Below are 27,558 nucleotides of genomic sequence, written 5' to 3'. Positions count from 1 at the left end.
TTGACCTCTCAGAAGCATTCAGCTTGCTGCAAATGTCCTAGTGGAGAGGAAAGAAAAAGACTGCTTTTCAGTCCGGGCTCCTGCTTTTCTTCCCCTATGTGTAGGAGTGGCAGTTGGATTTCTTTGTACAAAAAGATAATTTCTGCACCCTGTGCACAGCCCTCTCCCATTTTGGTAAGCAAAGCCCACACTGAGGGTATTCTTTTTGAACAAGAGATTAAAAATCGTGATTGTGGACACTAAAACATCCTTCTGTCATATGCCAGCATGTATCTGCCATTAAATTGAATGCATGAGAGACAGTGTCCTCCCCAAACACCCACAGTGTTGTTAATAAAAGAAAAGGAAAAATTATTTAAGTCAGGAGGAAGACTGCAGGTGAAATGAAGGCTCATGCCCATAATTTAGAAGAAAATAGAAGAAAAGTTGACATTCACATCTTCCCTTTTTTCTAAACTAGTTTTTGCAATGCCATAGTAAGGCCCCAGGGCTTTCCAGCCTCTGATTGCAGATGGGGCTGCAGGCGTGTCCCAGCTCCGTGGGGGCTGTGTGGGGCCAGCACCCTGTCCCAGAATACAAATGAGAAGGAAGCTCAGAACCACCATCCATCTGGGAGCTCAGTGCTGCTCAGGGCAGCTGCCCCTCAGGACCACCACCATCCTTGGATGCATCTGCCTCATGCCCCTGCTCCTCCAGGCTTTGTCCCACATGGTCAAGCACTGAGACAGGGACCTTGTTGGTCCTGGAGGGTTTTAAGCCAGGAGAAACATCCCTGCAAGTAGCAAAGCCAACCACTTAGCAGTCACAGCTCATTTAGGTTTATACTCACGGGTGGAGGTGGCAGATTGGGATCCAGGCTGTCTGTGCTACAGCTAATAATGTGTACCTTGGATTTGGGCTACCATAATGGGCTGGCCCGAAATTTCTCTGCTGGGGCACCTCAACACAGTGGTTCTCGCCCAAAGTGAACCTCCTCTGTAGCCACTGGGAAAATACCACAAGAAAGCTCACTGCCTCCCTCTGGAAGGGGGTCCCACAGAGGCCTGCTGTTCCCTATCATACACAGCACAGCACTGTCACAGTCATATTTTCTGGAAAATCCCTTCGCCCAGGATTTTGCGCCTGCGAAGCTGAGAAGCCTCAGAGAAAAAGGAAAACAATAATTATCTGATTTGCTTCTCCTGTGTTTTTTTCCTTTGGAATGTGTTTGGAGATTGTTTCTCCGACAGGTGGTTGTTTCATTGGTTTCATGTGAATTTTGTTGACTTACTGGCCAATCAGGGTCAAGCTGTGTCAGGACTCTGGAGAAAGAGTCATGAGTTTTCATTATTATCTTTTAGCCTTCTGTAAGTATCCTTTCTGTATCATTTAGTATAGTTTAGTTAGGATTCTTTTATGTCATATAGTATCATAACATAATAAATTAGCCTTCTGAGAACATGGAGTCAGATTCATCATTCCTCCCTGCCACAGAGCACCCCGCAAATAGAATACAGCACCAAAAAAAGGACAGCCATTTCTTGCTGGATTACATCTTGAGCCCAAGGTGACCAAGCAGCCTACCTGCCTCCATCCGTCTGCTTTCACAGCCCTCGGGGCTCTCTGTGCCGGCGCTGTGCTGCTGGAAGGGCTGGTTGCTGAAGAGATTGTCACACAGCAGGCTGCGACACAGCTTCTTCAGGAAGCGCAGCACGTACCCGATGCTGTTCACTACCAGCAGGCTCTGGAGATGCTTCTTCCCCTCAAAAGAAGCTGAAACTGGAAAGCAAAACAGGAGCAATTCAATACCTGTGGATGCATGGCAGAAGGGGGAATGAGAGCAGGGGAAATAATTTTAATCAAGTATTTGCATGTCTTAAAATATTTTGCAAAATTACCCTACCCCACCTCTTACAACAAAATGGAAGAGCTTAAGGAGCTGCGTTTGTGTGACCCAGATCACCTTCCCCCTGGAGGGCTGAAAGATGCTGACTGGCATGGCCAGCAGTGCAAGGTTTTCTAATATATGCATCCACCTGAAAATTGTGTTGTGTGATTAGAAGGAGGCTATCATGATACCCTGGTCTAAGGAAGGGCAGAGAAAGTGATGTGCAGTGATCACCAGTAGTGATGGGTAGGCTGACTTCAGCAGTACCCAAGGTTATAAATGATAATGGGGAGATAAGAATTAAAGGCATGGTTGTGAAGGAATGAAAGGTACCAGGATTGTACTGAAGAGAGAGGTAACAGCTTCATCATTGGTCTTTATTTACTCAGTTAACTGCATTTATAGGCAAGGGATTGTTGGCAGTTGTGGTCCATCCAGAATTCAGTAAAGTATAAGAAGTCTTTCATTAAATTAGCAATGATTGCATGGGAGGGGTGGGTCAAGAAATGGCAACAGGGTCTGCTGGCAGGAGACCCCAAGTCCCAGAGAGAAACCAGCAGCAGTCTGTGCTGGCACAAAGAGATTTTGTGGATGCTGTAATCTGGCAGACATCATCAATGGAGAAGAGGCCTGGGAGATTGCACATAAAGTGTAGACTGATTTTGACTTTTGACTTAGTGAAAACGAGTGAAAAACAATCTGGAAAATGAACATATAAAATGTTGAGAAATCCATAACCCTTTGAAAAGGCTCAAAACAACCTGATGGGACAAGAAATGATAATGCAAGCTTACGGGTGCCCATAAAACAGCAAGGTTACACAGTCATGAAAAACTCAGATATATTTCCAGAAGGTGTGGGACAAACCATTTCCAGGAGAGAAAATGGAGTGTTAAAGCCGCTATACAAAGATCTGGAGAAGCCTGAGATGGATTGATGGGCATCATTCTGGTCATACAGACTGAAGAAGGGGGAATCCACGCTTGCAGAAGTGCACAGGCAGACTGAGTTGATGTTTGGGGAACAGAAATTTTCCCTGCGGCACTGCAGCCACCACCATCCTGCTATGTGGGACTGTGGCAAGACACCTGCACTCCTTTCACTGACGCAGTGATCTTCCTCACCTGAAAGGAGCCATGTATTTCAGCCTGGCAGGATGAGGGTGGCTCTCTTAGAAATACATCTAAGGCTAAAAACAGGACAATTAAAATTCTTGCGTAAACCTGTCAGGGGGAATACTTAGCCAGGAATCAAAAAAAGGGCATAAAAGCCATGGGAGGGGTGGAGGGGTCAAAACAGACCCACCAGGATCAGTTGTAGCAAGACACATTCAACTTCAACAGGTTTTTAGGGAGGACAGCATGATAAGGCTGCCTGAAGTCTTCCACCTGGAAGGCTCTTTCCCAATCCTATAGTTTAGCTCCCATCACTACTAACAAGAAAAAATTGCAACATTAGACTTATAATTTCGGGGATAACTTCAGAGATTTCCTGTTGGCCTGAGCTGCTGAGAGGGATCATGCTCCACAGCTGGTGGAGCATCTGTGAGCCAAGCCATGGGAAGATTGGAAAGCCCCTGACAAAACTCATCTGCACTGCTGGGAGTGAGGTGCAATTACAGAGCCATGCCATGACTGGGAGGCCATTCACCCCTCTTTCATGACTAGTAGAACATGAAATTGGGAGAAATGTTGGCCAGGTGCTTTTAGTTCAGGTGAAGCTGAAGCTGAGCCAGCTCAGAGGAGCTGAGACCAAGGATTTTGGCAGGCTTGGTGCATAATATGACTCTCCTGATTGTAATGAAAAATCATATATGCAGCACAGAACTAGGCAAAAAAGAAACTTTGCACTGAATTGATTCAGTCTTGTGTTTCTGTGAACAAGTCTGGATCATTCTCAGAGTATTTTCGGTGTCCCTTAGGGAAGGCACACCTGTGATTAAAGAGAACTCGAGGAGAGGGAAGAAGCAAGATTTATATGCTGCACAGAGGGCCAGAGCTTGGGCTCCCACACAAGAAGGTCCCAGTGGCACAGCTGAGCATCTGCAGTCCCTGTGAAACTGATTTGGACTTGCAATCCTTGACTTTGTATTCGTGCCTGACTCATCTGCAGCAGCTCGTTGGAGAGTGCTGTTCCCATATTCCCATCATTGTTTCATTCCCACTGCATCCCCATATGCCAAAAGAATGTTGTGACACAAAACTCTTGCTGTGATAGAAGAAAAATCCGCATTCACACTGAGAACCAGGCCAGGGGATTCACTGTGGGACATGGGAGGTTCATCAGGACACAGCAAGAAGTGCCACTGCAGGAAGACAAGGAGCTGCTGGGAAGATCCCCTTGGTCTTTGATTCTCTCCGACATATTTGTGTAGACTGTGTGCAGTCCTGCTGCACGGGGAATTGCTGTGGGACTTTTGCAATTCCTGCAGCAGAGAGCAGGTTTGGCCCATGAACTGCAGGCAGGGGACACACCAACAGCTAAACTCCATTAAAGTTGTCCTTTTGTGAAACACAGAATCATTGAGTTATATAAAGATTTTGGCTGGAAGGGATCTTTACAGGTCACTTAGTCCAACCCTCCTGCAATGACCAGGGACATCTTCAGCTAGCTCAGATTGCTCTAATGCACATACAACCTGACCTTGAATATATCTGAGTTTGGGGAATCTGAGTTTGAGACATCCGCCACTTCTCTGGGCAACCTGTTCCAGAGTTCTGCCACCCTCATCACATGAGGCATGCATGTGTACTAGTGGTGGCAATGTGTGTCATGAAGTGGGCTGGCATTGCTGCCCATGCTTGAACAGCTGCCTGAAAGCAGCTCTCAGCCCTGGCATCAGCACTGTTCCAAAGAGTGGTAAGAGGCAGGCTGGAGTGCACATTCCTCACCTGAATCACCAGTGCCATATCATTTACCAAGATGCTTTCATCTGACACCAAGGTGATTCCTGCAGCAGCTCATTTTACAAAGGCATAACTGATATTTAAAGCCGGTTGCCATCCCACTGATGGGAACGGGACATCCAGGGCAGTCAGGATTAGGGAGCATGTTAAGACTTCAAGCACTTCCCTACTGTCCACAAACCCCTTACCTGACACCATCTCTCCTCCGTAGCCCTGCCTGAGGAGGGAGAAGACCACCTTTTGCTGGAGTGCACAGTCGATGCAGGCTTGCACTGCCTGCTGCAGGGCTGCTGACGGCCGCTCCGGGCCAAAGTGCTCCGGCAGCTGCTGCACCTTTTTTCTGTCAAGGTACGGCCCCAGGTTCGCTTGCTTGTTGACATAAATGCAGACTGTAGACATAAAATCCCAACAAGGTTATTACAAAACAGTCCTGGGAGCATCCTAGGAAGTACTAGCATTCTACATTTCTACTCATTCCCCAAGTTCTTCCTTCAGTGGTGAATTGTTGCCACTTGTGGTGGCAGAGCCAGACTTCCTTGTGCTAATGACTGGTTGCCAGAGCAAAGCAAGCCAAGTTTAGGTCTAGCTCAGTGTCACAGGCTAAGATAAGCTACACACATCTAAAAACGTTCCTATATATGCCTGGGGTCTGCTGTCTTGAGTCTAGCTTGTCCATGCGACTTGTGACCAGAAAAAAGTGCTGGGAGTGCAGAACAGTGACTACCAGCAGTGACTCCACAGCAAGGAGGGAATGCCAGCCTCAGATGTGTTTTCAGATTGTTTTATTTTTTTTCCTCTGTTTTTAGACTGGTTCATTGAGAGCTGCTGTGAGAAGCACCGCTCTGAGATGACTTTTGGAAAGGCTTTGGAGCCTTGCTTCTTCTAACCCAGCTGTAATTTCTGGAGGGTTCTGCTGCACAGCGCCATGGCAGAAATCCGGTCTTTGGGAGCTTCCTAACCCTCCATGTCCAACCTAACAAAACAAACTGCATCAACATGAGGGAAACTCTACAAACTGCATCAAGATGAGGGAAATTGTACATAGTGTGCAGTGCTACATTTTGGGACAGCAACAACCTGCCTGTGCTGCTCAGGGGTCCCTGAGGGAATCTGCCCCAGCCAAGCCCTGCATGCCTCCTCTCATAAGCTGCAAAGGCAATTTTTCTACATGCCATCAGTCCTGCCAGCAATAGCCAAAAAAATGAGTGTTCTCACTACCATGAACTTATTTTAAGCTTGGCTGAGGCTAACTGCATCTCAGGGGAAGCAGGGATAGAGCTGGGTAACTAAGGGCGACTAAGACACAGCCTAAAGTCAGGCTAAAGTGAGACATATTATAATAGCTGGCTGAGTGTGCTCGAGCTGTCATCTCTCAAACAATATAACATTATCTTCTGACAGAAATCAGATATGTGACAAAAAAACCCCATCAAGCAGAGTGGAGGACATGATGACAGCTGTGTAAAGTTGGAAATAATTTACAGTTTGCATCACCATAATGAAAATCTAGTGCAACTGTCACAGTGCACTCTGCTCCCCCATCATGCAGGGACCAGCAGAAGGGGCTCAAGCAGTACATCCAGGGTAAACAGGAGGATAATAGCAATCATACTTATCATTATACTGCTTCACACCTTCCAAGTGCCAAACAAACAAAGGGATAAGGGCACTGAAAATACAGCAGTGGTTTGCAGGAATTGCAGGAGATATCAGAGCGCAGCTTTCCCAGAGTGCCACACCTTGACAAATCTGCAGAATGTGGCTTCTGTGTGACAACCCACTGGTTCTGTTGGGGCTCAGCTGTGGGAAGGACTCTGCAGCTTGCAGGCAATGTGCTGAGTCCCCCACTGTAGAGCCAGGGTCCCTACAGTCCTTCTGAAGCGGAGAGGGAGGTAAAAGCTGGCTTGAGCTTCCCTTCACCTCCTGCCAGCGCCACTCTGGTGGGAACCTGCACGCTCTGTAGGGAGGGTGCTGGGAGGAAAGGTGCCAGTGGCATGAGGTGGGCAGACAGAGGTGTGGGGCACTGCCTGAAATGAGCCACAGAGCCCCTGCCTTTGCAGCCACCCTGGGATCTGGCAGGGCTGCCTCCCTGTCCCACTCCAAAAGCAGCCCTGGGCACAACCTCTCAGGGCACTTCCATCCACTCAGCTGCTGTTTGCCAAGTGCTTTGCAGACTTTGTGTGTGAAGGGACAAATGAGAATAAAATATATTATTGTCATTGTTGCTGGGTTTAGTATCATTCTGCCACCAGAGCAGATGGAAAACTTCTCCTCTGTGCATCCCAGCTAAGAAATAATGGGATTTATGTGTTGTGTTTAGATTCTAATGTTATCCAATTCATTTCTCTTCTGAAATCTCAGGGTAAATCAGCTGTCTTGTTGATTTTCTTCTCATTTACATTAGTTTAAAAGCCTTGACCTACGTTACTTCTGGTAATATAAACAAAAAGAAGGAGTAAGGCGGGGTTTTCTGACTACATTTGGAAATGGCCATGCCTGCTGCTGGGATAAGGCGTTGAGGTTTTTGTGCTGGTAGCCCTGCCTGCAATCAGACCATGGCTCCTCTGTTCTTCTCCCCACAGCTGTAACAGATGTTTCATGTTCACACAGGGATTTAGGTCGGTCACTGCAACATGTTAGACGGGGTGAAAATGTTAGGTATAAAATGGAGCATTCATGGCTTTTTGATGTTCCCATTTCAAGAGCAATGGGACTGACATCTCCACTAAACTCCACGCATGGCATTCAAAATACAGTCTTGCAGGGTAACTCTGCTCCTTGTCACTGGTCGCTAGACTAATCTGCAAACAGCCCATTTTCATGAGCTCCCCCTGTTCTGGAAAGCCCAGCATCTGGCTGTGACATCTGGTGCCAGCCTGTGGCTCCTGCTCAGCTCTTGGCCAAGGAGCACTTGAGGCTGAGTACCTGTGAGAGCCTGCGGGGTGTCCGAGTTGGGTACCGTGGCTGCATCCTGGGGGATTGAGCTGATATCCGGCTCTGGCGTGCTTCTCGGTGGAGAGATTGCTAAAGGAGTCATCAGGACACGAGATTTCAGCTGCAAAAAATTATGAAAGTATGCACAAGATATTCCAATTTTATTCTATGTATGTCACGCCCCATGAACTCCCACTCATTAGCAATCTGCTATTGCATCACTTTCTCCAGGCCAGAAGATCCATCCTGCTCCCAGGAGGATACTGGAGCCTGAAGCCTGACTGATTTGCTGCAGACAGCAACGCCTTAAGCTACAGGATGCAAATATTATGCCACCCACCGGGTAGTTATTTACACCTGAGCAAATTGAGCCTAACACTCCAACAAATCAGTGCAATGGCATTTTACGAGCCATTTCATGTGGGTGTAAACAATGCTCCACAACTCAGAAACACGGGGTCTTTAACTGCATCATAATTTAGGGCCAAATTCTGCTCTTGGTTGCAGGGCTGTAAATCTTGTATAAATCCAGTGGCACCAAGAGGCTACTCTGGGCTGACACCCATGTAAATAAGCTCACACTGTGGTCCAGACTGTGTTATTACCAGCAAGTAAATACAAACTGCTGCGCTGCTGCACCCAGCGAGCTTTGCGACCTGCAGCCCAGTTTGGGGAAGAGAAGCATGATGTGAATTTATGGTGCAATATCACTATGTCTTTATGCTGCCAGTACCTGGCAACCCCTCACCAGTCAAATGATGATCAGGTCCTCATATTTAAAAAGGACTGATGTGATGGATGTGACTTGAAGATACCACTCTTGCTTTTCCTTTTGCTGAGAAGGGAAGTAGGGGGAAAGCAAAGAGCCAAGCAGAGAGCTTGCTGGTTTATATACTTACATGTCCTACACCAAAAAGTTCTTATGACAGGTATTTATTTCCTTTTGTTTTTTTTCAATGGACAATGTACAAAGTATATTTTAGGTAGAAATGAAGTCAGACAACTGCCTCCAAACCAAACCTTGAGCAATCCCTGATGGAGAGTAGAAGTTGTTTTGGATTAAGTTTTTGTTGTCCATGACTATGAATTACAAATGTCTAAAATAATTGTCACTGTTTCAGTATAATGGTAAAACTAGAAAGCTGGGGGAAGGAGAGAGAAGTATATAGGACTTAGGGACATCTAAGTGAGTTTTTACCTCCCCTAGGGCAGTGCGTTTTTACCTCCCCCTTTTGCTTTCAGTCGGAAAGAGGAAAAAATATTGAATAAGTGGATCTGAGGCAAGCTGTGGATTTAATCTCCTGCTGTATGGCAGTTGTAGAGTATGAGGGACCCTGAGCTGCCCCCTGGTTAGTGCCATTTCTCACTTGCCTGTGATGTTCTGTTTTTGTAGAGTTGTCTTGCATTTGGATTGGGATCAAGAATGACCAGCAACAAAGTGCTGTCAGTTTGTTTTCACAGAATCACTGACTATGCTGAGTTGGAAGGAACCCACAAAGATCATCAAGGCCCTCCACAGGACCATCCCCAAGAGTCACACCATGTGCCTGAGAGCATTGTCCAAATCCTTTTGAACTCTATCAGGCTTGGTGCTTACTTCCTCGGGGAGCCTGTACTTGTGCCCAGCTGCCCTCTGGGTGAAGAACCTTTTCCTTATAGCCAACCTAAATCTTCCCTAACACAACTTCTGGCCAATCCCTCAGGTGCTGTTGCTGCTCACCAGAGAGAAGAGATCAGTGTCTGCCGCTCCTTTTCCCTTCATGAGGAAGTTGCAGACTTCCATGAGGTTTCCCCTCGTCTCCTCCAGGCTGAACAGACCAAGTGACCTCAGTCCCTCCTCATATGGCTTCACCTCAAGGCGTTTCACCACCTTTGGTGTTCTCCTTTAGATGCTCTCCAATACTTTAATATCTTTTTATATTGTGGTGCCCAAAACTGCCCCCAACACTCGAGGTGAGGCCACCCCAGTGCAGAGCAGAGCAGAGCAGAGCAGAGCAGAGCAGTGACCTCACTTAGTATCCCTTCCAGTCCTGCATCCAAGTCATTTATGAAGATGTTGAAGAGCACAGGGCTGAGGATGGAGCCCTGTGGGAAACCAATCAGTGACAGGTCACCAGTCTGATGTCACTCCATTCCCTATAACCCTTTGTGCCTGACTGGTGAGCCAGTTGCTCACCCCATGGCATGATGTGTTTATCCAGCTGTGTGCCTGACATTTTGTCCAGAAGGATACTGGGAGACACAGTATCAAAAGTTTTACTGAATGGGAAGAGAACAGAGTTTCAAAGAATCAAGGTCTCCATCCAGTTTGGAATTTATTCCATGTAAGAAGGTGAGAAGCAGCATGATTCATTACATTCTATAGCAATATGTCAATTTTTCACTTTTCTACGGCAAAGTGGGCTGGCAAAGTGAAACTTTGGGTAGCCTCTATGTTAGGCTTCTGGGCTTGTTTTTGTTCACATAGATATACACACACATATACAAAGAATATATATGTACATATGTAAATTTGTACTCACTCCATATTTATTATATAAAATAGACATGCTTATAGAGAGATGGGCAGATATAGAATCACAAAAGCATTTAGGTTGGAAAAGACTGCTAAGATCATCGAGTCCAATCATTTCCTAACATTGCCAGGACCACTACTATACCATGTCCCTAAACACCTACATATCTTTTGAACACTACCAGGCACAGTGATTCCATCATTTCCTTTGTTCCTGTGCTTGAACACCCTTTTAGTGAAGAATTTTTTCCAAACATACAATCTAAACCTCCCCTAGCACAGCTTGAGGCCATTTCCCTTTTCCCTATTGCTGGTCTTCTGGGAGAAGAGACCAACCCCACCTGGTTACATCCTCCTGTCAGGTGGCTGTAGAGATTGAAAAGGTCTCCCCCAAACCTCCTTTTCTCCAGACTAAACAACCCCAGCTCCCTCAGCTGCTCCTCATAAGACTGATGCTCCAGACCCTTCACTGACTTTGTTGTCCTTCTCTGGACAGGTTCTAGCAATACTTGTATGCTCTCACTCTTACATTTCTCTATATAGATACTAGTTTTGAGACAGTACACCTGACGAACTCTGCTTCACTTGCATTTTGGCTCCCTAATATCCTTACTGGCTCACATTCCTGTGGTCCCAGTCAGAGGCACAAAAGCCCCCTCTTCAGCCCCTGAGCCTTGGTAGTGTGTGCTGCTCCATCAACACTGTGCACTGCCTCACCTGCATCATCAGACCTTTTTCTCCTCCTAGATCTTGGAGGCCCAGCCAGGCTTACGTTCAAGAGCAAATAAACAGAGGGCAAGCCTTGTGTAAACTCTGTATTGTGGAAGACTCTTTGTTTGTTTGTGGAAACATCCCTGTTTTAGTGAAAAATTTACAAAAATTAATTGCAAAATTAATTGCAACAAAATGTGCTCTACAGTTTCTGGGTACAGATAAATGTCATTTTATTAGAGGTAGTAGAGAACTGGCCTTTGTTAAATCAAAATAAAACAATGCCTGATTAGTGCAAGAGACAGTGCAAACAACAACTTAGCTGCAGCTAAGCAAACAACAGCTTAGCTGCCTCCTGGCCACTGAAACCCTGAATAGTCCCTGAATATAATGAAGGGTAAATCTCAAAGTATTCCATTTGAAGATGTCTTTTCTTGGACTGAGTCTTCTCTATCGAAAAGCCAACCCAACCACCAGCTGACTGAATGAGAACTTGCCAGTAGAAAGCACATATGGGTGAGAGTCAAAAAAAGCAGTGAAGAAGAGAGAAAGAGAGAGAGACAGAGGAAATCTGTCAGAGCACATTGGGAAATCCTTGTGGTAAGGCATTGGAATCAACTTTTGACTATCAAATGTCATGAGTTTTAATATGCACAGCATGAGCTATAGAAGTGGTTTCTTTAAAACAAGATCTACAACCAACCCCCCACTCTTATGGACTTTCTACCATGGAAATGGGATCAGAGAAAACTGACCAGGGATTTTGGGTAGGAAATAAGTGTGTCTACTTTATCAAAGTCACCATGCATTAGATGCAGAGAGAGTGGGCTTTTGTGCCATTGATGCTGGCTGCAAGTTTGTGTGAGTATGCGGTGGCTGGAGATGGGGAGGATGCAGGAGAGTCCTGGAGTTTTTCTTACAATCTGCACACCTCTTCAGAGAAGCCAGGATTCATCTAACTGGTATTTATGTCACTCCCCACCAAAAAAAAAATGAAAGAGGGTGAAGAACATTTGCCAGGCAACTTTTTTTTCTTTCTTAAGATCTCTGCAAGCTTGTATAATAAAATACATGGGAAAGTAACATGATGAACCACAATACAATCTTTCCCTGCAGTTTTCTTAAACCACTTAGATGCAGGTTCTCATTTTTACGGCTCCCTGTTCCCCTGTACCAGTTTTCCCTTGTCCTGAAAAAACAGTTGCAAAAAAAGGCTGGGATTCACCCCCATGGATCTTTGTCCTTCCAGAGGGCAGAGGCACCTCCTGGCAATGAGAGCTTTTGCTGCCAGAGAGAGAACCATTTCCAGCCCTTCCAAATGTGCAGTAAGTTGAGTGGCTGAGCCAGCCTGGTCCTCCCACATGGGCTTCTGATGGCTGGACAGAAGGTTGTCATTAAACATACACCAGGGAACCACAGAGCTTCTGAGCACATGTTTTGGAGTCTGTGGTTCTGTGCATTTGGCTGTGAGTGAGGACACTCATAGCACAAGCCCAGTCACTGAGGGTGAGAGGGGAGGTCAGCTGGCAAAGGCAAACACAGTCCAAGGTCTTTCCCACCTTTTTTTCTTGTGTTGTGCAATAACTTTCTTCTGCAGAGCAAATGATGCAAGCGGGTCTGCACACAGCCTCCTACATCCCGCAGAGAATGAGGCAGGTAACCTTGACAGGAGGGTATACAACTTCGAAATCCAAGGCTGTATCACAGGACAGGTGAATAAACAGGATACTTTAGGTTGTCTGTGCAATCTCATTCCCAATGCATCCAAATCCTGACTGCTGATTTGTCATCATTAGTATTGACTTCTAGGGCAGCAGGGTAACCGTGCCCTGTAATGGAACTGTCACTCCACACGCGTGACGCTTGCTGCCCACCCCACCTGGCTGATCTGGGCTGGGGCCACCTCCCCAGCTGGGAGCTGCACTGGTTGCACAGAGGGACAAACTGCCCTCGAGCTGCTCAAGGGTGCCATGGCTTTGCTGCCCTCTGGGAGGGATGTGATGATGATCTGTGCTGCAGCGCTGCCCCATGCGTGTGTCCCTCCGATGTCCTCGGACAGGGCGACTCCCTGCAGGGTGCTAACAAACCCTTCCCTCTTACAGCCTTTCCAGGCAGCTCTCACTCACAGCCAGAGAAATAAAACCCATCCATCAGCTAACCTCCCTCTCTGGCTGCCAGAATAGGCTTTTTCCCAGAGATTTAGACGATCAGAAAGAATATTGTATTTTGGGGAAATGTAACATTTTATGGCAAATAGCTCCACGTAAGGTACAAAACAGTTTTTGGAAAAACAGCTGATGAAATTTTATAGCCAAAGCTGTGAAAAAATAAACAGGATAGCAAGGAAAGGACTTTTCTTGGTGATGAAGTGTGATGAAATGTCATTTCAGGAAGACACAGATATTTCCTTTAATATCAACGAAAACAGGCAATGGGTCACCTGTCTGTAAGGAGCATGTGATTGAAAATGTCTGTTATTCACATCTTGGTCAAAATAAATTTAAATCTAGGCTGTAAATTCCTAGTTTCTTAAAAATTCAGAAGTATTTTTCCATCTGTTCTGTAACAATTCAGCTCTCTGGCTGCTACAAAGAATTTGGTCGTCTGCCATTTGGGCAGGGAGTCATTTTTTAAAATGCATTTAAGGCTTGTGGTATCTGAAACTCGCACAATTACTGAGCTAATTAAATCAAGCTAGAGTTCCCCATCAAAAAATATAATTTTTGACTCACTCTGGGGAAGTGCTTTGGATGGAGAGGGGCTCATTTCAGCGGAGCACACAGCGTACAAAGGTGCCTCACGGAAAACATTGCTTTGGTGTACGAATCCTACGGCACAAATCAACTGCACCAGGCCAGGTGCCATGGGTGCTGCAGATCTTGAGTGTCAGCCCCATCCACCTGAGCCACTGGATATAAAAGGATGCCTTTTTATGTGCCATGCTTGCCTAGAAGGAACCTCATCTCAGATCCAGTGCCAAAGGAAAGATGCTCTGGCCACCTCGCTAAGTGCCTGGGGACAAAGAGAAGGAGTGTGTGGTACCCAGCCAGGGATAAAGTGTCCCTTTGGAAGAAGTGGGGGACATAGAAATCAATGCTCAGCCACACAGGTCCAAAGCACAGCGTTACTGCAGCACTTCCAGGAATTTAAGTCTACTACTTCTCCCATTTCTATATGTGTGGTGATTTGTAAAAGACTTTTTTCCAGGTGGTGGGTATATTTGGGATAGAACAGAACATATTCCACAGCTTTTTTTTTTTTTTTTCTGGGTCAAATTACAAATCAGATGTAAATGCATGAGCAAGAAGTGGAGGCCGCCAAGACAAGCAGGGACAGAAGGGGCAGGGTCTGAAGTACCCTGCATACAAGGTCATTGTGGTATTTGGCAAATCACTCAATCTCGAACCTCTAAGACCCAATTTCAGCACATCTCCAAAGTATTATTGTCCGGAGTGGATGGTTTTGATCTGAAGAGTCTACAAGTCACCCAGCTTTACTGATAATAACTAAATTACTTGAAATAAATAAATAGAATATATAATAAACTTGATATAAGAAATTCCTCAAGTAAAGCAATTCAGATATTTCCATCTTGGATTTTATCCTGATATGAAGTGAAAAAATAAAAAGTATTTCCATATCCCACATTTTAAAAAACGCTTGAATATTTGCCCCAGTCTTAGCTTGGAGCTCTATTTTGGACTACTGTTAGACAGAGGTTAGGGGATGGGAGGAAGAAGATCTGGCAGGAGGTGAAAAGGAGGGAAAGGTAAAGATGAAAAGATTAAAGATTGCTCTAGATTAAGCTCAAGTCCAAGGCTCACGGCAATCAAACAGTTGGTCCCTGTGTCCAGAGCTCAGCCAGCAGCACCACGCATGGGACCTTGTTACTTCCTATCAACCAGGAGAGACCCATGGAAGAGCCAGGCAACACCCCAGACAAGACCTTCTCCAGGAAGGCTGGGTCAGCCTTGTGCATACCCTGATTGTTTTATTCACTTTTCTGTCTTGAAACCACGAACCCAAGCAGCTCTGATTTTCCAACAGTCAGCAATTTGCCCTCCTTGTGCAGCACTCTGCATGTCTGTACCAGTGCCATTCAAAACAAGGAACAGGCATGGCAAACATGCACAGTGCCCCGAGCTGGCTGGGGACAGAGACGGAGAGATTAACAGAGCAATCTGCTGCACACAAGACCCTTTCCTTAGCTGTGGCCCAATTTCACTCCCCAGAATAAACTGTCCTTCCCTGAGCATCACAGTCCCATTTTTGCCTGGTGTGAGGCATCACAGCGGCACTGCTCCCACTGCAGTGCTCAGCCCACTCAGTGGTGGGAGAGACCCAGCCCAGCAGCAGCATCAGAAGGGCTTAAGGCACTAAGGGCTCCTGGCTTTCTTTAGTTCTGCCTTTGCCCCAGGGTTGCACAGAGAGCTGGGCAATGAGCAGACAAATAAGGTGAAATACCATTATTTTTCTCAAATGCCCCTCTTTACTTTTTTCCTTTGGAAAGTAGCTTCCCCCCTGCCCCCCCTTTATTTCCACTCTCCTGTATTCCTTTCTTTCTCTGTTCAGTTTGTTCAATTTCTAATCACTGTTAGTGATTAGAGAGAGAGGAAAGTGACAAATGAGAAACCATTCCCCGAAGGTGTGCAGCCATCCTACACAACACTGTGGAAAACATTTTCAAACACACCAAATTAAAATAACTTTAACCTTTGGAAAAATATACACGGTGTGGTTCTTGGGGTGTCCTGTGCAGGACCAGGAGTTGGACTCAATGATCCTGATGGGTCCCCTTCAACTTAGAATACTCTACGATTCTGTGATTTTTTTCCACCAGCTCAGGTAGAAGAGAATCCATCTTCTCTTTTGTTTATTTTTTCCTTTGCATTGCTCTGCCCCAGACTTGCACAACTTTTCCTCTGTTCCTGCATTTCAGCTGAAATTCTAGAAGAAAATGCATGAAGACCACCAGGAGGTGGACAAGGGATGTCAAAGCCATGCATCTACCTTGTGCCCAGGTTTTCTCCCTCTCTTCTTTGGGATCTTCATGCCTGGCAGAGCACCAGCTGGGGCAGAGAAGAGGTTGTGAACAGCCATTTTGATGGGCGCTGGCTGGAGAGGGGGCCGCCCTCGCTTCTTCCCTGCCATCCTGGGGGACTGCATCTCCCCAGCAGCCAGGCTGGGGTCCAGGCACGGTGGGTGGCTCATCTGCCCTAAGGAGACAGAAAAAAAAAAAAAGCAAACAAACTCTTTATTTAATTTTCATTTTAGTTTGTTGGGGGTTTTTTTATCCCAAGGCAGTTCTCTCAATGCTGTCATTTTCCTTCTTACCATTGCTCACAAAGCAGCAAGAAACACACCACAGATGTATGACCCTGGGTGGGATTCACCTGACCACAGCCTTATCTTCACCTGACCACAAAGCCCTTATTTTTCCCACTTCCCTCTCCTGACCATGAGTACAGTAGGGGGAGTTGCTCAGCTGGTGAGGCTTTTATTGTGGATGTCCAAGAGGTGAATCCCACAACCTTGGGGATACCACCTCAACTCTGCATCCTGTAGATAAGTGTGATGAAGGCTTGATCTTGCAGCCATCAGTCAGAGGGGGTTTGGAGTAGATGTTCTCCTAAAGTCCCTGCCAACCTGATTTTTCTCACAAATTCTGTGGTTCTGCAAATGCTACCTCACTTCAGAAGTACTACCGATACCAGAATGGACTTCCCTCCTCTACACCCACAGCCCTCCTGCGTGGGAATGCTGGGCTGGGCCATGAGGCTGCCGGCACAAGGTAACCATGTTAGAGGGTAATTGCCAAACATTTCCTCTCTGCAATTGTATAACATCTGTTACCATGCATGTTAGTAGTGGGCTTTTGGATCTACTCCATCAGCACAGTTACTTCACCACAACTCCATGCAGCTGCTGAAGTTGAGCAGGGGTAATGGAGTGGAATCTGGTCCATTTTCCTCTGCCCAGATTTTAATAAAGAAAACAAATGTACAGCTATATGAACAATACCAAGGGAATATACGGCATCCTTCACAGCTTCTAGTAATGGTCACCTAAGAACAAAGGTTAATTTAAAAAAAAAACAGCTGTAGCAATATGTTTCCAAATATTGTTTTGTCCGGTCATTTGATTTCCTGCATATGGGCAGAATAGTAGTCCCAGTTCTGTGTGCATGCACTGCTAGACACAAAGGCCCAAGCAATTCTCAAACTTTTATGATAAACCTTGCAATGGCTAATGTTGTCAAAATTGTGCTCCCTCAGGCCAGTGATATTGGAAGACTCCCTGTGTTCTGGGTTTTTTTCACAGAGCAGGCTCATAGCTCTCTCAGCTTCAGAGAAAACCTAAAGATGTGGTTCAAGAGCATTCTCTAAAAAAGCAAATAAAAATTTGTTTATTACTACAGACAACTACAATTTTTTACAAAATCTATAGACTATAAAACCTACAAATTTCTCAGAGCACTTCAAATTTCACAATTTCAAGACCCAGTATGACCAGAGCTGATGTTGCTGGGAATGAAATTGGGATTGCTCACTCACATGGTGGGAAGGGTACCACTTGATAGGGGCCTCTGGTGACAAGTATCTGCAGCTGGGGGCTTCTTTGTTTCAATGGCAAGTATGTTATGCCTAGTTAAAACTCTGTAAGTGTGACTAACCAAGAAGAAACCCACTTTTATAGTATTATCCATATAATCCAGTTTACACAATGATAAAAAAATAGAGGGTCCCAGCCCTACCTTCCAGTAAATGCATTAATTTGCAATATCTTAAAACCTGTGTGTTTTCAATTATGCTAGGGGTATCTGCTCTGTTCAGATAGATCCACTATATATGATGGGACTTCTAGATTGATTATAACATTTCCAGTCTTCAACCCCACCTACCTAAAACTCTCGAGCAAGTACTGAGTGTCAAACATCAGAGCAGAGCAAACGAGCAGTGCCTGATTTACCATATTGTCCAGAGGCACTGTGGTTGCTCTCACTCTCTAGGCATGCTCAGCCAGCTTGGGAACCCCACGAAAGCCTGCCGTGGGGCTCTGACTTTTACCAAAGAAAAGTCTCATGTGACTGCAGAGGGTGTCCTTTCAGGGTTAAAATCATCAGGCTTGCCACAGCAGGAGCTAAATGGAAAGGCCCAGTTTATCCTGAACATCACTGCTTTCCTTCTGTCTTCAGCAGTGCTCATTTTCCTCCCTGTAGTGCTTTCTGAGGGACACCCTCCGTGTCTCTTCCACCTCCCAAAAGAAAACATTCCCAGGATCTTACATTACAGGCTCTCTGTAGGCAGGCAGTTCAGCAGGGAAAGGAAATGCAACAATTACACTGGATTTGGCACCAAAACACACTGAAAGCCCAGTGCTGCAGGCTCTGCGTTTTGCTCTGCTTTAAACAAAAACTGGCAATATAAACCTTTGCAGAGGAGCTTGGCGGAGGCTGAGGAAGACAAATGCAGCCCAGGTTTGCTCCCTGCTTGAGGAAGGGAGTGGTTCCTGCAGAGGGACCACTGGTGGCCATGGGGCTGTGAGAGAGAGGCTGTGCACCTGCAGGGGACACCACACTGCATTGTCTGCTTCATGTTCTCCTCTGATGGTAAAAGTAGCTGATGGCACCTCAGAAACTCTGAGTGATCAGCCCCCAAAACAAGAGGTACTGACTCAGGGCACTTCTTTGTCAAAAATGTTGCTTTCTTTTGCAACTGGTGAAGTATTAAATGTGTGGTGGTCAGGAGACACAGTAAATTTTAACAATCACAGGTTTTTGTGCTCTTTCTGCCCTCCCAATACTCGTGACACTGTGCTTTGGCAAAACCCCTTAGAGCTCCTCATCAAGTGTGAGGAGCTGACACACAAGACCCAGATGAACTGTGCACAACAGGATCTCAGTGTAACAAACTTGATTTGATACAGCAAAGTCATTGTCAACTTCAGCATCCAAGCTGTTGTAATTACATTTTATTACAAGCCCAACCGTGACTTGATTCTCCTTTCTTGTATGCCGAGGGAAATGTGAGTGCTTTTGGTGGCATTTATTGGCACACTGCTGCAGATCCTGTGAGGCAAAGGTGCTCCCCAGCAGCAGGGAAGGGCAGCAGACACACAAAAACTGCTCCTGCCTGACAGTGAGGGGTCACAGCAAGACCTTCCCTGACAGCCAGGAGGAAGCTCTTGGGCAGGCTGGAAAAACACACAGTCAAATTGCAGGTTGGCCAAAGAGGTCAGAGGGACACAGGGGCTTGTCTGACTGCCCCCCAGCAAAGTCATTGTGTTACCTTGGAATGACTTTCCTGGGCCAGCTCTGACTGCTGCCACAGCCTGGGCTTGACCCACAGCTCAGTGCTGGAGAGATTGGTGAGTTCAAGGCAAGTCATGAGAGTTTGATGAAATTTAAGGGCAAATTCAAGGAAGCAAATTACAGGCTACTAACAAAGGCATGGCCTCAGTTCAGGAAAGCACTGTAGTACAAATAGCTTGGGAGAATGCCCTGGGAGGGAAATCAGTGTATGTTTGCCCTGTCCTTGTACTTTTCCAAATGCACAAGCTTTTGGATGCCCAAGGATGGTGCAGCTTCAGTTTGACCTGGGTCTATCACTTTTGTATTCTTAGTTTAAAAATAACAGCAGGAAACTGCATTTATGGCTTCTGATCACTTAATGCAGGGCTAGGCACAGAGTAACCTCTCCTGACTTGTCTCTCAAACAGTGTCATTTGAAAATACAATTTCTATCCCTGCCTTCCACATCAGGTCCCAGAGAGGAGGCAGCAGGGAAACACCTCTCCCCACCTTGGCAAGCACTGCAGGAAGGGTGAAGCCTCATCCCCTGTGGCAGCAGAGGTTCAGCTGTGACTTCAGAGGATACTGAGGAGCACCCTGTGTACAGCAGTCTGCCCCAGATGCCAGGGGTGGGGAGAAAACATTCCCTAGGCCAGCACTGCTGAGCTGTGGGGTGTTTCTCACAGCCCATGCTTTGCACCATGCACACCTTGCACCACGTGTTGGTGTGTGTGCTGTGCAATTAGCAATGCAGATCACTGTGCCGGAAGCTCCCTCAGCTGAGAGCAGAGGGAGCTACAGTGCCTTTCCTCCCAAGCTGAGTGTTTTTGATGGACTGCAAAGATCCATTCTTAATAAAAATAAATGTCTGCAATAAATGCAGCTCTTAAGCTGCACTCCAGTAACTGCAAGGACTGAAAGTAAAAATACCCCATTAAATTTTATATTGGTAATTCCACAGGATGATCATTTAAACTTGGTCTATACCAGGTCTCATGCAAACCTGTGCCTGGACAGGCACAGGGATGACACACAGGGAAGGAACAAGCAATTCCTGCTGTAAGCCAAAGGAACATTCAGGAGTGCAGTCGAGTAGAAAATGTGCCTGTTCCTCAGCAGCTGAATGATATTCCCCTTCCCTCCCCTACACCCATTGCTCCCAGCTGCAGAAAGACTCTGACCTGTCAGCATTTGCAGCCCTGCCTCCAACTCTTGACTCCTGCAGAGCTTTGTGTCTCACTGATCTGCATACCCAACAGTGGTATGTGGAATGGGGAAAAGAGATAAACTTCTTGTGATCTTGTCTGTCTTTTCTTCAGATGTTGTGCAGGAAAGCAGGTTTGTGGGGGAATATCACATTGTTAAACAAGAGGGAGGGGATACCTTTCAGTCAGTAACATGACTATTTTCCCCTCTTTCTCTGTGCACAGCAGGGCAGCCCTTTGACTGTGACCGCTCAGAGATGATGGTCTGAGGAGTAGGTGAGCAAAAAGCAAAGCACTGTCAGATCCAGAAGCCAAGCTTTAAACCTGCCTGCTCTTCCTGGGGAGTATTCAGGGACATGAGACATCACACATCTCTTCGTCGTGAATACCAAAGCAGCGGCGCAGAGTACATGAAAGGTAAGAGTTTAGTGAAGCAGACAGTAGGAATTTTTGCTAATAAAAGCATTGAGCCAATATTCTCTGCATGTCTGTATGTGATTGCCTAATGACCTCTCACGGTGAACACCCATTTCACCACTGCTCAAAGAAAGGTCAGGATAATTTTTATCTGTGGCACAAAGTTCTTTTACAGTGATTTGCAAAAGACTTCTCTTTTCTTGCCTATTGCTTTGGGGATTGAAATGAGAAGCTACTTCTCTGAGGGACTCTTTTGCTCATTTTGACCCCAGGAAGAGTATTTCTACATAGAACTCTTGAGACTGTCTAGCCAACAGGATATAAGTAGACAGGCCTATTTTCCCAAATCAATAATTCAAGAAAAAACCCGAACACAAATATCTGTGCTAGCTGTGGGAACCAAAAATGGGATTCATCCCACATAATTTCAAACCCCAGTTTATCTTCACCTCATTATAGTTGCCTCTGGTCATTTTAATGTGATACCCTGTGTCACATCTGCCAAAATATCTCACACCCTTCAGGTCATCTAAGTGTCTGAGATATTTCCATCTAAGGTGCCACTAGATGGCTATTTTAGACAACCAGACTTAGTAACAGATGAAGACACCTAAATGCCTACATTCAAACACTTGGACACAGGTGTCTCTGTGGTGCTGGATGTCTGACATCCCATGGTGTCAGGACAGATGTGGCCAGAGTGGTTGAAGGTGTGGGGATGTCTCCAGATATAAATGGTTGAAGTTGTCCAGATATAAATGTAGTTTGTGGTGGCTTTAGTGGCTCTAGGGTCCAGTGATCAGGTTCAGTTTATCCCTTCCTTACAGGCATCCGTATTTAGGTGTCTTAAACCAAAATTTTTCTCGTTTCTGAAAGTTAGGTTTGACTTATCTATTTTATACCCAACACTAGGGTGAAGTTTATCGTGTCATATGTGTACTTGCTTCTTCTGATTGTAAAATGAGTCCAGAAAAACCCAAACTCATGTCTAGATATCTGCAAGGCCCTTGTGAATCCTGCACTTGGTAGCTCACGCCTATATGCAGTGGGCAGTTCTGTGTTGCCCTGTGTTCCTGGCTAATAGTGCCTTACATTGCAGAGGAAAGAATTGCCTTTTGAAGTGAAAACTCAAGCTTCCTCGGTAAGAAAGATGAAATTCCTGAGCTTGTTTCAGCCTCAATGTCAGGTTCCAAGTTAGGAACTTACTGTCCTTTCAGTGTCTCACTTCTCCCACGTGTCCCATAGAATCCCCTCCAGGGGCCAGAAGAGAACCAAACAATGGAAAGCAACTTTCCTGGGACAAGGCCAGCTGATTGCAGGATCCAGGCTCCTCACACTCCCATCACCCATACCCAACCACTGCCACACGTTGTTTCTCAAGGCAAAGAGAGCAAAATATTTCAGTACCTCTCATTTGAATAAATTAATATGTATCCCCCCCATAGCTCCTTGAGAGGTTTATTTTTGCCAGCTATTTTATGGTTTAGACATTTTCAGAAGCAGTTTAGTAAAGCTGAAGAAAATGCAAACACAATTTCTTCCTGAAGGCACTCCCAAGAAGATTGATCCTGAGGTATTCAAAGGGATATTTGTGAGTTTTCCCTACATGGAGCAGTGCTACAGTGAAGAGTGTACACAGGTACAAGAGGGGTGAATGTGTTTATGTTCTGGACTGCAAAAACATGGATTTCTAATGAGCTTTACTCTCTTGTTGGAAGTGGTAGCCCCATATCATCATCTCCTTGCAGCACAGAAGAAATTAAACTCTCCTTGATAGAGCTGAAAGTAGTTGCAGCATCCAAAGCAACATTCAGTGGCATCTGTCACTGCATAGACTTTGTGTACCTTGCCCTGGAGCCACCATGTCAGCCAGGGACACCGTGGGAGATGACAGTTTTCCTTCAGTGACATCACTTTGTACCTGAGATACGCATGGCAGAAAGTTGGTTCATTTTTTTAGTTTACTTTCCTGCAGAGTAAGACTTCATGTATTCACAGACTCAAGCTCTCCTTCACTCCTCATATGACTTTTGTTGCTTTGTTTCAAACAGACCTGATGGAGCACAAGAGCAAGGGGTGCAAAGGCTTGCAGATGTAGTGGAAAGGTGCAAAAGATGGAGATGTGAGACCCCAGTTGTGCTCTCATGAGACAATGAGAGCAGAATACACATTATAAAAGTTTGATGCTGGGAAAAAATCTTGTGAGACCTGACACCCTTTCAGACACCAGAATCAGGCAGTTACAGGTCACCAATGTCACCAGTCTATAGAAAACCAAACATCCTTTTCTCCTCTGCACAGGAAACTACCTGAGGCTGTTCCTGTAAATGCTGTGATTGACTTTGTGCCTGCCCCATGGGAGCTGAGGAGGTGCAGCAGCCAGTCTGGGCAAGGGTGGCACTCTGCTGGTTGGCTTTCACATCTTGGAAATTGGCACATTTCTCTTTGCAGGTGCTTTCAGGCCTTTGCACCTGCATGTCTCCAGCCTGTGCTGAAGGTTACCCTGTAACAGCAATTCCATATTGCTTCTTTAAATAATTTGCCAGAGGATCCAAATCAAACAGAGTTAAAGCAAGGAAACACCCTTTTACACTTGCAAACGTGTCTCAGTGCAGCAGAAACTCATCAATGTGTCTGCCACAGGTGCTTTGCTGCCTGCTGCAGGCTCAGCAGTGGCAGAAGGGGTCCTGCAGCAGGCTTGCTCTTCAGGTGCTGAGAGCAGGTCCTGGTATTTTCAGTCACTGCACTGAGGTGAAAAAGGACTGGGCAGCATGCAAGCAGTGTCTGTCCTGTATCCTGCCCTCTTCTCCCTCTTACCATCTGGATGCCTTAATGAAGAGACAGGGAGTTGGTAGAAAAAACCACAGGATTCTTCAAAATCCAGACAAAAATTGTTGATGGTGTCTGTCTTAGTAACAACCTTTTGTTGTTACTAAGAGCAGAAGAAAGGGAAAATGGTTCCCAGACCCTTCTTAGAGCCTGATTATTTTTTTTAGTTAAATTCATCAGCAGTGACAGTGCTGTCCTTGAGGAGGTGTTCTTTTGAAGGATAGCACCCTGGTGACAGCAGGTAGAGCAGTAGCTGCATGCCCCTTCTCACTCAGGTTTGCTTAATGAGCCAGAAGAACCTGAAAACTCTGGCGAGAATGGGACCCCCAGGAGCAGCCGAGGCCAGCCTCGCCTCCCGATCTTACCTTTCTTCATTTGGCCTGACATTTTTGTTGCAGATGTGCAGCCTGTAGCAGGGAGTTGGGGGAATGAAACTTTATGGAGAGTGAGTGAGTACAGGCAGAGCACCAAAAAGAAAGACGTGAAAAATGGATGAGCGAGGCCATGAGAGTGGCAAGGGTCACTCTGCAGACATGGCAAAGGCAAATGTGCATAAAGAAGGGACAAAGCAAAGGCAATTCCTTCCTTCCTTCCTTCCTTCCCTCTCTAGCTTATGTGGAGCTAGTGGCCCCACTTCTGATACTGCAGAGAAGCAGAAGGAATACAGCAGACTTCGTGTCCAGTCTTGGTGAGCTGCAGGCGTGGGAGGGGTTCCACCTGCAGATCTTTGCCTCAGACTGTGGTTTACCATTTGCAAGACAAGGTCCCAGAAAAACTACTTTTATCCTTCCCCTCACTGTCCTGAGACTTCCTGCCTCAGCTTCTGTGTATGCACAGGTGCCATTTTGTTTTGCTAAAATGACCCTCTGAAAATCCCCTGTCCTGAAATCCTGGGGGTGGTAAAATGGGCTGCTGGGGGACCTGTGCAAAACTCCCTCTGGGATCTTGGAGAGGCAGGATGGAGACCTAAGGCCAAGGGCTGGGTATTATAAGTTTGGTATCTATTATACAAGTAGATGCTCCTGCAAACTTCCAAGCTCTGCTTGCCAGGCCTTCCTATCAGGCTTCCTCCACTTCATTTCCCCACCTGTCCTGCCTGATCTGAGCATTCTCCCCTTGTGCTGACAGGCTGCAAAGTCTCCAAAGGAGATAGGTTGTCTCCCCCACTGCCTCCACAGCCATTATACTCCTGTTTAGGTGGCTCATGAGACCCTGCATCCATCCCCAGCACCCCTCTGGATGAAGGGATGTGTAATGGAGGGTTGATCCCTTTCCAGGTTGAAATCAACCTCAATCTGCTTCTCTGCCACCATGCCTTTGACCATCTGCAGTCTGGGACTGAGTGAATTTTCCAGTGACTGGGAAGACTGTAACACAGAGCACATCATTCCTCTCTCCCTGACCTACCAGGTGTGATTTCCAACATCAAGATCCTCGAGTTTCAGTTTCCCCAACTCTAACCCCAAGTGCTGCAGATGCAAAGATGCCCAGTATGTCTGATAGTGTGACATTAAATAATTAATTATATGGCACTGAGGCTGTGATTCTGAACCAGCAATTTAATTTAAACATGTCTGATCCCTGAAATTATCTGTAATTAACAGAAAGAATCTCCAGAACAGAAACTGGAGTCAAGTTGAAAAACTCCCTGTCTTCCCCAAATTCAGGTTAATAAGAAATATAAGCAAACTTTATATGGTAAAAGAGAAAATTGTCATGATGAACAGCTGGAGGTGGTCTGGATGTTTTGTGTTGGTATTTATTGCCTCCTGTGCTACTCTCAGTGTTTCATTATGGCTTACACACTGCCATCCTGAGTTACCTTGCAAAGTAAGTACATTTCTAATACAGAGACAGCCCCTGTCCTGAGTACAGATGCCATCATTCCCCACCTTTCTTGAGCTCATAATATGGGATAAAATCTCAATTTTTCCTTCCTTTCCAGGTTATATCTACAACGTGAAATCGCCAGGGCTAATGTGCCTGTTTTGGGAAAAAGATGTGGAACTCTCCCTTCTTTCCCACTGAAATATGCCTTGCAGGCAGTCTGAGCACCAAAGAAGCAGTCCACTGCTTCTCCAGTTGCCCACAAATGCTATCCCAGCAGCATGCTGGGGAGCCCTGGGGTGCTTGGCTGCCATGCCCAGCCCCCTGCTCCTGCACCAGCCCATGTGCTGCCTCCCATTCCACCACCAGGAACAGCCAGCCCCTGACTCCGGGAGATTTTCCCGTGCATACCAGAGCTGATGTACCTACCACAGATATCTGTTCCAAGAAATAAATTAGCCCCCTAAATCTGAAGAACTGATATTACAAAAGTCAGTAGGGAAATATCTTTTTTTGGACAGAGGGCAGAAATTTCACACATTTCTCACATGAAGTTAACTTTATTCCTTAGGGATCTGATGTACTTTTATATTACATTTTGAGAAATAATACTTATAAAAGATTCATTATTTTCTGGCATAAACTGGAGTAGCTCTTGTGTTTCTGTCTTTAGAGATTTCAGGGACCACGGATTCTGAAGATGCTGAAAGCTTCCACTTACACACACGAGAGATACATTTATATTCAAATCACATTTTAACATTTTCATTGGACAGCATGAATAAAAATATATTAATTTAATAATTAAGTTCAGGAATAAGAAAAGCATGTGCATTACTAACTAGAGCCTGCTGTGTTAACCTGGACTGTTTGAGAACCGGATGGCCAGCCCAGTGCAACTGCTTCCCACTCCAGCAGAAAAGCTCTGATGCCCCAGCGATCGCTTGGCAGGCTGGCAGAGGGTACTGGGAAAGTTTCAGACCATCAGCTGTGATTGTTTTGCTGGCACACCCCTTTTGGGAAGGTGAGTTCTGGCCGCTCACAGGCTTGCTGTCTGCCTGGACATTGGATCTGTCCTTGGGGGAGGCTGCAGGTGGTTCTCAAAGCGCAGATTAGATACATCTGGAATAAAAATGTCCTGGGAAACTGCAAAATATTCCAGACCTAAGACTGAACAATGGGAATATAGTGCAGCAAGTTTTCAAGGAGCAGCTCACTGGGGCTGGGGAGCAAAGCTTTGCTAACTGGGGCTGATTGTTAAAGGACAAGCACTCAAAAGTTCACCTCTGTTTGACTATATCTGTAATTCATTTTCTAAATAAATATATAACCTTGACTTTTCAGAACTGTTTTGATCCATTTCCTTCTCCAACTAACCACCATTTTCTGTTTTCTCAATGATTTTTACATTGTGTTTGGCAACAACCCTGTTTTCATCACCTAGAAACTCAATATTCAGAGCAAAACCCCTCCAGCTGGCTCCTGTGTCAGAGCCTGCATACCTTCGGCAATAGAATCTGCAAAATTGTACTGATTAAATGTCTGCTTTCACTGCTATTTAAAAAAACACACCCCAGATGAAAGGTTTCTCTGAATGAATTTTCAGTCGGTTTGTGCTTGCAAGGGCCTGTCAGTAGAAGGCACCCTTCCAAACCTGATCCGAGGGCAACTAACAGAAAGCTTTCAGACATTTTATGGAACCAGAGCTTGGCCCCTGTGTAATTCTGACAGCGGCTGGTAAGAGCAAACACAGAGCACTAGCAGAAGGCATAAGTGCTCTTGCAGTACAGCTCAAACCTCTGTAACAGGGCTCTGTGGGACCAGAGAGGAACTTTCATTGCATACTCAGTCCCTGCACACGGGGATTTTTTTTCCCCACAATGCATTGAATTGTTTACTGGCGCTCAAGGTGTCACTGTTTTCATATTTTCTATGTCTGTATCACAGAATTGGCAAGAGCTTTCTAGAATGGCAATGTCTTCTATTCCTGGCTACATTTCTTCTTACTAATTGGGACAACTCCTCACAGTTCCATGGAGATACCAGGGGCTGCCAAG

General features: G+C 45.8%; 1 protein-coding gene across 1 annotated transcript in view; it reads right to left on the bottom strand.

Moving 5' to 3' along the window:
- Window positions 1–16,114, bottom strand: part of SCML4 (Scm polycomb group protein like 4) — a 42,945-nt gene extending 26,831 nt beyond the window's left edge. Inside the window, exons 1-4 of the mRNA XM_059843382.1 lie at window positions 15,944–16,114; window positions 7,699–7,828; window positions 4,962–5,162; window positions 1,564–1,758 (exon numbers count right to left, since the gene is read on the bottom strand). Of these exons, the coding sequence (XP_059699365.1) occupies window positions 1,564–1,758; window positions 4,962–5,162; window positions 7,699–7,828; window positions 15,944–16,099 (682 nt within the window). The 5' untranslated portion in view covers window positions 16,100–16,114. The remainder of the gene's footprint in view (window positions 1–1,563; window positions 1,759–4,961; window positions 5,163–7,698; window positions 7,829–15,943) is intronic.
- Window positions 16,115–27,558: the final 11,444 nt, after the last annotated feature.

The sequence above is a fragment of the Haemorhous mexicanus genome, chromosome 3 (genome assembly GCF_027477595.1).
Source record: "Haemorhous mexicanus isolate bHaeMex1 chromosome 3, bHaeMex1.pri, whole genome shotgun sequence".
NCBI lineage: Eukaryota > Metazoa > Chordata > Aves > Passeriformes > Fringillidae > Haemorhous > Haemorhous mexicanus.
The sequence above is the reverse complement of the archived record's forward strand: the minus strand, read 5'-3'. Positions and strand labels throughout refer to the sequence as shown.